Consider the following 12,722-nt stretch of genomic DNA (forward strand, 5'->3'; position numbering starts at 1 on the left):
AAAAGGGGGGAGGTAGTGATCCGAGAGGCAGAACTAACATTCAACTGCTCAGGCTTTGTTCTGCTTGCTCCGCATTGTCTCTGAGATCTGCCGATCAGCAAGGTATTTTAAAACCTTTTTATTCAACTCCTAAATGATGCACTAATTATACTAATTAAGCAACTAAAGTGTTTTAAATTACAAATACAGTTTATTTCTTTAATCTTTCAGGGTGACACTACAACTTTTACATTATTATGGAATTTGGAAGGTATGGCATTAATTTTAATATGGAAAGAATCTATTTATGTCTATATGTCTCTTCATTTAAAGTGTTTGATATGTTGTGTCACTTTTCTGACTCTGTTTGGCCGGATGAGGTGTTTTAAGAGTTTGTGAAATGCTTTAGTTCTGCATTATGAAACTCTGTAGTCCATGTGACTGAGTTGCGTTTACTATCATTTAAGCTTTAGAAACCCAATGTAAATGAGTTGGGGATTTGATTTCATGACAAATATAAGTGGCAAACTCTGATGGAAATAAATGTGTGTGTGTTTGCAACACAGGAAGATCAGGATGGGGTCATCCAATTCAAAGCGCATCAGAGAAGTAAGTGCTCATTTTCATGCTGAGAATTTTATACAGTTGAGGTCAAAATTTTCCGCTCTTCTGTCAAATTTAGATTCCTTTATGTTTTTTCCCAATTTCTGTTTAATGGAGGGAAGATATTTTTTTCAACACGTTTTTAAACATAATAGTTTTAAAACCTGATTTATTTTACCTTTACCAATAATAATAGATATTTTTAAGACACTAGTATTCACCTCAAAGTGACATTTAAAGGCTTAACTAGATTAAATAGGCATGTAAGGGTAATTTGGCAAGTCAATGTATAACACTGGTTTGGTTTGTAGCTAAAAAAAAATGCTTAAAGGTACCATTTACTGCATTGGTTTAATAAGTTAAAATGTTCTCTGGTATCTGCATAGTAGGTTTATAGCTTCGGTAAGTTAAACGCTATTGGTTGTTTTTATTTCCATGTTTATTTTTCACTACCAAAAGATGTAATCAATATATATATATATATATATATATATATATATATATATATATATATATATATATATATATATATATATATATATATATATATATATATATATATATCCTATTGGCTGTGTTTTCTATTTTTTGTATATTTTGTATTTTGTATTTTTTGAAGCTCAGAGATGACATTGAGGCTATCACAACTAACACAGCTAAAGGTAAGAGACAAAGCCGCTCTGTGCTTTCCAGAACAGATCATGATGATGAGACATTACACAAACAGTAGACACTGTAGTGTTGTAGTGGGCCATGTGTGCTGAACCCTTGATGAAGTATAAACAGGCCACAGTGGCAAAAGTGAGTTACTCGTCCTGTCTGGAAGAGAACCAACCACATGAGGAACATTTCCAGACCAACGCCTAATTGCAGGAACCACAGTCCTGAAGAAACTCCAAATAATGTCCTGATGGAGCAAACGGATGCAGAAATTTATAGACTAATACATTCGATTATTACATTTAATGACTTTATTACTCTGAACATACTACAAACTACAAAAACATGTTTTGTGATATTTTCTTACAGTTTTGATTAATAAACAAAATTATTTGTTTTTGGGGTGGTTAAGCAAACCATAAATGACATCCTCACCAAACGCCATACAATTATCAGCAGAAGATCACTTCTAAATGGCGATGCAGGAAGGTCAGTCTGTTAACAACTGCACCCATTAAATACTAGTTACTCATTAGATACTGGAACTAATTGATCAAACACTAGTACTCATTCATTAGATACTGGAACTATTTTATCATAAGAAGGTAGTGATTTCCATATTTTGTTTGACTTGTATTTCATTGCAGACAATATGAACACAACATAGTTCATGTTTTGTTCGGTCAACTTCATTTCATTTGTAAATATACATCCTTTCCTGTTATTCAGACCTGCCACACATTAAAAAAATTGTTGAGACAGGAGCAGTTTAGAGCTAGTAATCTGGTAAATCGGCGAGAAATAGACACCACATGCTCTGGAGCAAAGAAGAAAGATCACCCAGACTGTTACCAGTAACAAATCCAAAAGCCAGGGTTTGTTATGGTATGGGGTTGTGTCAGTGTCCTTGGCAAAGGTAAAGTTCGAGGTTACAGAAGTAACCCTTCGTTCCCCGAGGAGGGGAATGGAAGTGCTATACAGTGGATTTGATCTTGGGAAAATCCACGTATGGGGAGGATTCGGATCAGAAGCCGCTTGTCTGAAGAGTATTGAACGGGCCAATGAATGAAATAAATTGGCAGCGTAAGCTTGCACAGATGTGCTGCATTGCCAATTATCCCAGCATATAAGCACACCTGGAGCGAGCAAACGCCATCCTTTTAAGCTGAAGAGAGTTCCAAACAGCTAAGGGACAGTCATTATGGCGACGGAGTATAGCACTTCCGTTCCCCTCCTCGGGAAACGAAGGGTTACTTCTGTAACCTCGAACGTTCCCCTTCGGTTGGGGAACTTCAGTGCTATACAGTGGATTTGATCTTGGGAAAATCCACGTATGGGAGAACTATGGAAAGCGCCATAATGACTGCACCTTACCAATGCCCCAGATGAGGGGATAGTCAAGCAAGCGTGATGCACCCACATAATGGGAGGCGCGGTCCTAATTTATCCTACTTCAACAGAAGTCTTACAGATTTAGATATATTTTTGGGAAGTCGTGAGCATCTAGATAATTCTAGGAAAATACTATCCCGATAGGGAGGACGCTGCGGAGGCCATCCACTACCCATGGGGGGATAGATGGCAGAATTTACATATGGACTAGCCCTAAAAAGGGGGAGTACGTATAGCAAAAAAGTGATTAGCGGAGAGGAAAGTCACGGGTCCTCCCAGGGGGGGGACTTAACCGTGGCGGAATAAGCATATGGGATCGCCTAGTGGGGATCACGCATAGCAGGCACCTATACCCAAAACGCGGGCTGACCAGCGGGCAGACCTACAACATAGTGGGCCAGCAAGTGACTCCTCCGCTGAGTCAGTGCTGGGGGCCACGGAGGAATCTGCAGGGCTCACCTGACGGGGAACTTTACTGACAGATAAAAAGGCGCACGTATCTCCAGAGAATGGCGCAGCAAGCGTGTCTCAACACCCTACCAAGTTGATTCCTCAATCACCAAAGGGTTACCTAATACCCTTGAGGAAACCGGCTCCACTCGCAGATTGTAAAACCTTGCAAATGTGTTGGGTGTCGCCCAGCTCGCAGCTCTACAGATGTCTATTAGAGAGGCGCCGCGTGCACGCGCCCAAGAGGATGCAATCGTGAGAGCGCATCAGCTGCACGATTGAGCCACGGGTGACTCCAGACCGTCCTGAAAAGGCGCTAAGGCACCCTCCGCGAGTTTGGTGAAGACCCGCGGAGACAGAGAGAGCCCGAAGGGGAGGACCTTGTACTGCCACGCTCGACCCTCGAACGCAAACCGCAGCAATTGGCGGTGGTGTGGAAGAATGGACACATGGAATTACGCGTCCTTCAGGTCTATGGCTGCAAACCAATCCCGAGGACAAACGCATTGGAGAATGCGCCTCTGCGTAAGCATTCTGAACGGCAGCTTGTGCAGACAGCGGTTCAAAACGCGCAGATCTAGGATTGGTCTTGACCCAACGCTCTTTTTGGGTACGATGAAGTATGGGCTGTAAAACCCACTCTCCATCTCGGCTGGAGGAACTGGCTCAATTGCACCCTTCGCCAGGAGGGCAGCAATCTCCTCTCGCAAGACAGGGGCGGACAGGGGGTTGACCCTGGTGAAATACACACCCGTGAACTTGGGGGGCCGTTTCACGAACTGAATCGCGTAACCGAGTCTGATTGTGCGTCTGAGCCACCGCGAGGGGCTGGCCCACACTAAACAGGCAGGCAGAGCCCTCGCTAATGGAGTCATCGCTACAATTGCTTGACGTACCAGCGGTGGGGCAGCGCGGAGTGGGTGTGCTAATCCGGGAAGCACGAAGGTCCCGCGGAAGAGCTGGAGGAGAGCGATTCGCTCTGGCTCCGCACCCTGACTCCGGAGAAGGGGCTGGAGGGCTGAGGGAAGGGATACCGTCCCCCCAGCGCTTGTAAGCCACTGGTGAAGCACGTAGAATCTGCGAATCTGCGAATCCAGCAGCGCGTCCTGGATTGGCAGAGTTCGTGCTTTCACATCCGGGGAAGGGGAAAAGTGCTCTTTCATTGTTGTTTTGGTGGCACTGAAAAGTACCGTTGTAATCGGGGCCCTGTCCTCCAGCGGACAGAAGAGCAAGTTTCCTCTTCTCCGGATGGCCTGTCTCAAGGACGCTTCGCGGTCCATTTACTGGACTTAACGGCGCCCTGGGGGGGCTGCCTGCTTTTGAGGTGTCGCAGGCGGGGGCGGGGCAGCACTCGTTGGCGGGCGCCCTCGGCGAGGAGCAGCGGAGGTGGATGGCTCGGCGGGCGGAGCGGGCTTACGGCTGCGCCAATAGATGACATTGCCCATCGCATCCGACTGTTCTTTCACCGCCTTGAATTCCTGGGTGAATTCACCGACGGTGTCGCCAAACAGGCCAGCCTGGGATATGGGCGAGTTAAGAAAGCGAACTTTGTCAACATCGCGCATATTAGCCAGGTTTAGCCAGAGGTGGCGTTCCTGAACCACAAGTGTGGACATCGTCCTCCCCAGCGCACACGTGGCGGACTTAGTAGTCCAAAGAGCATAGTCGGTCGCGGTGCGCAGTTCATGTAGTAAGCCTGGGTTAGATCCACCCTCGTGCAGCTCGGCCAGCGCCTGCGCTTGGTAGCGCTGGTAGGTGGCCATCGCGTACAAAGCAGAAGCAGCCTGGCCCACAGCCTTATAAGCTCTGGCTCTGAGGGAGGCTCCGAGGGAGAAAACCTACAGGCTTTGGACGGGAGGTGGGGCAAACCTCGCCATGTAGAGGTGCCACACGAACAAAGATTGACTGCGATAGCGCGCTCCACTAACGGGATTGCCTCATACCCCCTGGCAGCTCCGCCATCAAAGGCGGTGAGGGCAGAGAGACACGCAGCACGGGCAGAGAAAGGTGCCCTCCAAGACTGCGTGAGCCTACTGTGCACTTCCGGGAAGAAGGGGACGAGAGGCGTCGAAGGCTTCGCCTTCTGGTCCTCTATGTAGCACCCATCTAGTCAGTTCGGCCGTGGAGCTGGGGGATAAACCAGCTCCAACCCCACGGCCGAAGCAGCCCGGGAAAGCACGGCTAACATGTCCGCTTCAGGATCTGATTTGATGGAGCTCACCTGCCCGGAGGGTGCGAGCGGGTCCGGATCTTCGTCGGACAGTGAAAGCCCACCCTCCGATGCCGCGGAGGACATCTGATCTCTGGTGTCAGCGAGCGTGAGAGCTACCATCTGGTTGGACGGATCACTCCCACTGCCCGAAGCTTGGATGGAGCGCTGTGAGGAGCGAGAGGTCCGCGAGCCCTTGGGCGGCGGATTACCTCCCACTGGGACCCTCAGATATGCCCGAGCGCCAGCTGCTTTTTAAGAACAGGAGGCAACTGAGGTGGCTCGCTCTCTTACGAAAGTTAGCCGCGATCTTAGCTGTGCAACGGTCATGGCATCGCAATGACGACATGAACCGCCCACGAGCACCGCATTAACATGCTGGACCCCGAAACATGCAATGCAGTGATCGTGTCCATCATCCGGAGCCAGGAAACCCCCGCATCCAGAAACGCACAGTCGGAGCGCCATCCTGAAAAGGACGTGCTGCACGACTGTGTTGCTCTTTTAGGAAAGCTTAGCAACAATAGGCATCGCTCTGGAGGACCGGACCCAAAGAACCGCAGGCAAGGGAAAAACCCAGCTCGACCGTCTGCCGCCGCGAAAACCCACTCTGGACCGGGAGACACTCGTTCGCTCTGAAGTGCTTAATTAGCAAGAGGAACCCTCATCAACTCACTCAGAAAGGATCTAAAGCGAAAAGGATGGTGTTTGCTCGCTCCAGGTGTGCTTATTTGCTGGGATAATTGGCAATGCATTAATTTCATTCATTGGCCCGTTCAATACTCTTCAGACAAGCGGCTTCTGGTCCGAATCCTCCCCATACGTGGATTTTCCCAAGATCAAATCCACTGTATAGCGCTGAAGTTCCCCAACCGAAGGGGAACTTGCAGTTCTGTGATGCACCATGAATGCTGAAAAGTACAGAGATTTTAGAGCACAATATGCTGCCTTTAACAAATGCAAAACCATATTCTGCACACATTACAAAGTCCTGACTATGGAGGAAGAGGATACAGGTACTTGACTGGCCTGTCTACAGTCCTGACCAATAGAGAATAGAGAATACAGTATGTGGTGAATTTTGAAGTGCAAAATTGAAGTGCAAAAAAGTTACTCAGACCTTGATCAGACCATTTCTCTCACGACCTGATGCAGAGAAGCTTATCCATGCCTTCATCACAGCACGTCTTAATTTTTGTAATTCACTTTTTGGGGGTTTACCTGCAAGTTCTCTCAGAAGACTACAATCTATACAAAATTCGGCTGCACAGGTTCTAACACACACATCATCACGCCACCATATTACTCCTGTGCGACAACGATTACAATGGCTTCCTGTTAAATCACGGATTGATTTTAAGACCTTGATTTTAACTTTCAAAGCAGTGCATGGGTTAGCACCCAGTCACATCTGCGACCTGGTGACCCTCGCCACCCCAGCACGCAGTCTTCGTTCTGCATTGGCACTTACATTGCATCAGCCATGGTGGAAACTCAAGACCATGGGTGGGAGGGCTTTTTCACACAGTGCACCTAAGCTTTGGAATGAACTACCCATCAGTATTAAGGCTGATTTATACTTCTGTGTCAAACGCCCGCGTATGCTACGGCGTTGACCCGTTGGTTTCAGTGACGTGCACCTCACAAAAAATGTAACTACATGTTGCAACAACGCATAGCGCAAGCTCTGTGATTGGTCGGCTTGGTAGCGCTGACGAGTCTGGGAGGGACCGAGAGCTGTGCGAATGGCGTGAGCCCAATGGAGTCTCGTGAAGGAGCTCCGGATGGAAAGTTTTGTTTTGTGTTTACCTCATAGTTAAAGTTGTTGCATGTCCGCCGGTTCCTGCCTCAAAATGAGCGAGTTCGAGCCACTTGTACATCCAGGAAGTGTTCAGGAAAAGCAAAACAGCAGCGAAGAAACTCGACACAGAGACACATTTACACCTCACTGCCAACTAGCGTTTCGGAAGTGTTAATGCAGACTAACAGAGACAGGAGTATAAATGCACAGCTATGCGCGTTGCATGCGCCGTGGGTTACGCCGGTCACTTGACGCAGAAGTATAAACCAGGCTTTAGGAATGAACTTCTTAAGACTCACCTTTTTAGCCTTGCTTTTAATTTAGGATGATCATTTTGTTTAACTTTTATTTCTATCTTATGGTTCATCTTTTTATTGTTTTATTGTTGTGCTGTTTTGCTTGCATTGTGTTTTAGTGTTTTGCCTGTAGCGCTTTGAGTATAAGAAAAGCGCATTACAAATAAAATGTATTTTTATTATTATTATTATTACTCAACAGATTCTCCTACTCATCGCCAGAATTCTAATAATAAAGATTCTGATATTAAATCAGGTAATAGTACTCATTTATTATGTCTAAATTAATTATTAAGGTGAGCATTACATTTCTCACAAGCATAATATCTGTGTATTTTTAAAATCCTACAATAGACATTAGGAGACTGATTGAGATCCTCGGCTGTCGAAGCAATGATGAGATAAAGAAGATCAAAAAAGACTACAAGGAATGTGAGTATGGCAGTGTTTAACTGCACTGATTAGAAGTTTGTGCTTATGATATAAACATGTGTCTCATCACAGTGTTCAAGGAGGATCTGGAGAAGTATCTGGCTGAAATTACTTCAGGAGACTTAAAGGAACTCCTGCTTGCTCTGCTTGAGGTCAGCTAGCATTTTTAAACACTATGTATAAGGAACAATTAAAAGTAAACTAAGAACCTAAACATTTCTGCTTATCATTTGTAACTTCTCAGGCCAACAGAGACGAGAAGCCTTATTCCGTTGATGACAAGCAAATTGATAAAGATGCCAGAGTAAGTCTTTGCGGTTTATTTCTCAGAATTTAATAATTAAATATTTTTTCATTAAATAACATATCTGGATTTACTGATTGACAAACATTTTTTGATTACTCAATGGTGTTTAAAACAAAAGCATGACAAATACAATAATAAACATGAAGAGTAATAACTTCAATTAAATGTTAATGATCATAACTTTATAACACACTAAAAATATTTAATTTTAATATACATATACATGATATATAGATAATAGACTTGTGTGTTATACTGCAATATGAGTAAATATCAAGATGCAAGTAAATGATAAATATTAAAATTTCAAAAACATTTAAATATGTAGAATTCATATTAATATATTCATAGAAAGTATATCTTTATATAAAATGTATTATACATCTTTATTTTTTTTTCAAGACAAATGTAAACTTTGACTTAAACATAAAATATTCATATGCGTTTGTGTAAAATGTTAAATATTTATGGAAATTATAAACTGTTTACATACTATTATAATTTTTATTCCATATTTTTATATGAATAGAAGTTAATTATATGAAATGTTTGGTATTATATATTAAGACATTTCAAAATGTTTGTATTATTTATATTCTCTATTTAAAAAAATTCATTCATTTTCCTACAGCTAATTTTCCTTCAGCTTATCTTCCTTCCCTTATTTATTTATCTGGGGTTGCCACAGTGGAATGAACTAACTATTCAAGCATGTTTTACGCAGCGGATGCCCTTCCAGCCGCAACCCAGTACTGGGAAACACGCATACACTCATATTCACACACACTCATACACTACAAACAATTTGGTTTCTCCAATTCCGCTATATCGCCATCGACGCTACCTGCGAGTGTAAAGACCATCGACTCTACCTTCGCCATCGACTCTACCTGTGTGACTCCACTGAGCAAAGACACCGACAAAGAACTTGAGCACTTTACTTTTTTACTTTACTTTATCTTTGCACTTATTATTGTCTTCATTTACACTTTTATTATGTGTTTACTAATTCCTGTTGTTACTAACACCTGCAAAGCACGGTAGGTACGCTTTAGCCGTAATCCTCACAACCTTTGTTCAATACAAGTACCTGCTATTACACAATTCTGCATTGTGCATCGCTCAAAACTTTGGGCTGCAGAGAGAATTTGGCGGAAAACTAAAAATCCTGCACACCTCACACCAACATACCAAACTCTTCTGTCCTCTTTCTCGACTGAGATTACTTCTGCAAAACAGACATACCATGCCATTTCTCCTGCAGTCGTACCAACACTGACTCACATAATCAACACATCTCTTGACTCTGGTTTATTCCCCACTTCATTTAAGCAGGCTAGGGTCGCTTGAGTCACTGGGCGTTGCAGGCACTGTTATTCAGTGGTTCAGATCTTACCTCTCTGACAGGTCATTCAGGGTGTCTTGGTGGGAAGAGGTGTCCAAACTACAGCATCTAAACACTGGGGTACCACAGGGCTCTGTTCTTGGGCCACTTCTCTTCTCCATCTACACAACATCTTTAGGATCAGTCATCCAGAAACATGGATTCTCCTACCACTGCTATGCTGATGATACCCAGCTATACCTCTCTTTTCACCCTGATGATCCTTCGGTTCCGGCTTGCATCTCAGCCTGCCTGTCAGACATTTCGCACTGGTTGAAAGATCATCATCTTCAGCTTAACCTCACGAAAACAGAAATGCTTGAAGTTTCTGCCAACCCGACTCTACATCACAACTTTTCAATCCAGATGGATGAGGCAACCATTACTGCATCCAAAATGGTAAAAAGCCTTGGAGTAACGATTGATGACCAACTTAACTTCTCTGACCACATCTCTAGAACTGCTCGATCGTGCAGATTCGCACTCTATAACATCAGAAAGATCCGACCCTTCCTATCTGAACATGCAGCTCAACTCCTTGTTCAAGCTCTTGTTCTCTCCAAACTGGACTATTGCAACTCTCTATTAGCGGGGCTTCCAGCTAACTCTATCAAACCTCTTCAGCTGCTCCAGAACGCAGCAGCACGAGTGGTCTTTATTGAACCTAAAAGAGCACATCACACCGCTACTCATCCGTTTGCACTGGCTGCCAGTTGCTGCTCGCATCAAATTCAAAGCTCTGATGTTTGCTTACAAAGCGACCTCTGGCTTTGCTCCGTCTTATCTGCTCTCACTTCTGCAGATTTATAGGCCCTCCAGAAACTTGCGTTCCGTAAATGAACGTTGCCTCGTGGTTCCATCCCAAAGAGGGAAGAAAATCTGCGCTCGCGCTCACACTCACGCTCACACTCACGCTCACGCTCAATCTGCCCAGTTGGTGGAATGAACTCCCTAACTGCATCAGAACGGCAGAGTCACTCGCTGTCTTCAAAAAACGACTAAAAACTCAACTATTTAGTCTCCACTTTCCTTACTAATATGCAATTGCCTCTCTGGCTCCACCACTAACTACTACTACAAAAAAAAAAAAAAATTACTAATGTTTTGCTTCTTACACTTTCTTTACATACCTGAAACTTGCCTACAGCACTTATTCATTGTTGCTCTTATAGTTGTGTAAATTGTCCTCATTTGTAAGTCGCTTTGGATAAAAGTGTCTGCTAAATGACTAAATGTAAATGTCAATTATATTATATTATATTATATTATATTATATTATATTATATTATATTATAATATATTATATTATATTATATTACAGTATATCATATCATATATTATGTTATATTATATTATTTATTTCCTGTGCAGAAGCTGTGTGATTTTCAAAAAGATGACAAAGATAAGGAGAGCTACATCACCATCATGACAAAGAAAAGCTTTCATCACCTCAAGGAAGGTTTGAGAGCCTCCTTTTACTTCTCTCTTTATTCCATCTAATTAAACAGAGGCAGGTGTCCAGTAAATGTGGATTTTGCATTTTCTTTCACAGTGTTTGAAAAATACAAGGACTACTACGAGCAGGAGGACTCCACCAAAAAAGAACTGCAGGAGTCCTTCCAGTGGCTTGGTGATACACTTAATCTACAAACATCCCATAAAACTGACTTCTGATGTTATCTTCTGTTAAAAATGTTCTTGACATGTTTTAGTATGCATATACTTTACACGGCGGATGCCCTTCCAGCTGCAGCCCATCACTGGGAAACACCCATGCACTCTCAGATTCAGACACATACACTTCGGCCAATTTAGCTCATTCAATTCATCTACAGCGCATGTGTTTGGACTTGTGGGGGTAACCGGAGCACCCGAAAGAAACCAACGCCAATGCAGGGAGAACATGCAAACTCCACACAGAAATGTCAACTGACCTAGCTGGGACTAAAATCAGCAACCATCTTGCTGTGAGGCAACAGTGCTAACTACTGAGCCACCGTGTCGCCTTTGCTAAAATCATTTGAGTTCATTGTTCCTCATTAATGTACACGTAGCACCCCATATTGACAGAAAAAAAGACCTGGATTTGAGGATCCTCTGCCATTCCTCCATGCAGATCCTCTCCAGTTCTGTCAGGTTGGATGGTAAATGTTGACGGAAGTCTAGTTGACTTTCTACAACTTTCTCCCACTCCCGACCGCATCTCTGGAGCTCAGCCACAGTGGTCTTTGGGTTCTTCTTTACCTCTCTCACCAAGGCTCTTCTCCCCGAAGAGCTCAGTTTGGCTGGATGGCCAGCTCTAGGAAGGGTTCTGATCCTTATCAAATCCAATCAGTATAATCAAACACAGCTGGACTCAAATGAAGGTGCTTTGTGCCTTGTGCTTTATGCATTGTGTTACCGTGTGCTTTGTGTTTGGTGTTCCTTCGTGCCTGGTTCCTGAGCTTGTCCAGTCCCTACACATTGTCCAGTTTATCCTTTTATTTGTATCCTTGTTAGTAATTTTATTTCTTTCCAGATTAGTTTTTTCTAAGTTGCTCATTGTTAAACTGAAGTTTTGATTTTATCAATAGTTTTGTTTATCTTGGAAACTTTGTAATATTTTTATCTTTTGGATTTATTTATCTTTGTTGCTTTTTATGGAGGTATTTAGAGGCCATGCTTCGTTATATATATATATATATATATATATATATATATATATATATATATATATATATATATATATATATATATATATATATATATATATATATTGTTTTCTAATAATGACTTATTTTTCTTGTGATCTCAGCGTACTGTATGAAAAGTACAAAAGTAGTTTACTCGAGTTTATGACCTATTTTATTTCTGATTATGTTAAAAGCATGTCCTAACAGTGCATGTTGGCCTCCGGCAGGGCTTCCCCTTGTCACCAATTCTATTCAGAATTTTTCTGGACTGACTTTAAGGCACAGCCTTGGGCTGGAGAGGGTCCGGTTCAGGGACCAAGGCGGAAGGCAATGCAGTGTATCAGGATGATATAGCACCAATACCCACAGCAAGACTGGTGTCAGAGTGGTTTGATGAACATAAAGTGCCCAGCCACCAGATCTAAATATTACTAAGCAACATTGTTGTGTTTTGGAGGAGCGGGTCAGAAAACGTTAAAGAAAAAGGGCAATTTTTAAAAAAATGTTGAAAGTTATATAATGTATACATTGCAGTTA

The 12,722-nt window shown here is 43.1% G+C and overlaps 1 protein-coding gene across 2 annotated transcripts in view; it reads left to right on the forward strand.

Moving 5' to 3' along the window:
• LOC100006250 (annexin A2-A-like) overlaps window positions 1-12,722 on the forward strand; it is a 14,997-nt gene continuing 2,275 nt past the window's right edge. The window contains exons 1-10 of one of the 2 annotated variants that reach the window (NM_001386656.1): window positions 1-102; window positions 211-250; window positions 546-588; window positions 1,202-1,244; window positions 7,593-7,646; window positions 7,745-7,822; window positions 7,895-7,974; window positions 8,067-8,126; window positions 10,885-10,972; window positions 11,066-11,143. In NM_001386656.1, the coding sequence (NP_001373585.1) occupies window positions 237-250; window positions 546-588; window positions 1,202-1,244; window positions 7,593-7,646; window positions 7,745-7,822; window positions 7,895-7,974; window positions 8,067-8,126; window positions 10,885-10,972; window positions 11,066-11,143 (538 nt within the window). In that variant the 5' untranslated portion in view covers window positions 1-102; window positions 211-236. Of the gene's footprint in view, window positions 103-210; window positions 251-386; window positions 589-1,201; window positions 1,245-7,592; window positions 7,647-7,744; window positions 7,823-7,894; window positions 7,975-8,066; window positions 8,127-10,884; window positions 10,973-11,065; window positions 11,144-12,722 lie in introns of those variants that run through there. The other variant, XM_073941635.1, reaches the window with a different exon arrangement.

The sequence above is a fragment of the Danio rerio genome, chromosome 25 (assembly GCF_049306965.1).
Source record: "Danio rerio strain Tuebingen ecotype United States chromosome 25, GRCz12tu, whole genome shotgun sequence".
Lineage (NCBI taxonomy): Eukaryota > Metazoa > Chordata > Actinopteri > Cypriniformes > Danionidae > Danio > Danio rerio.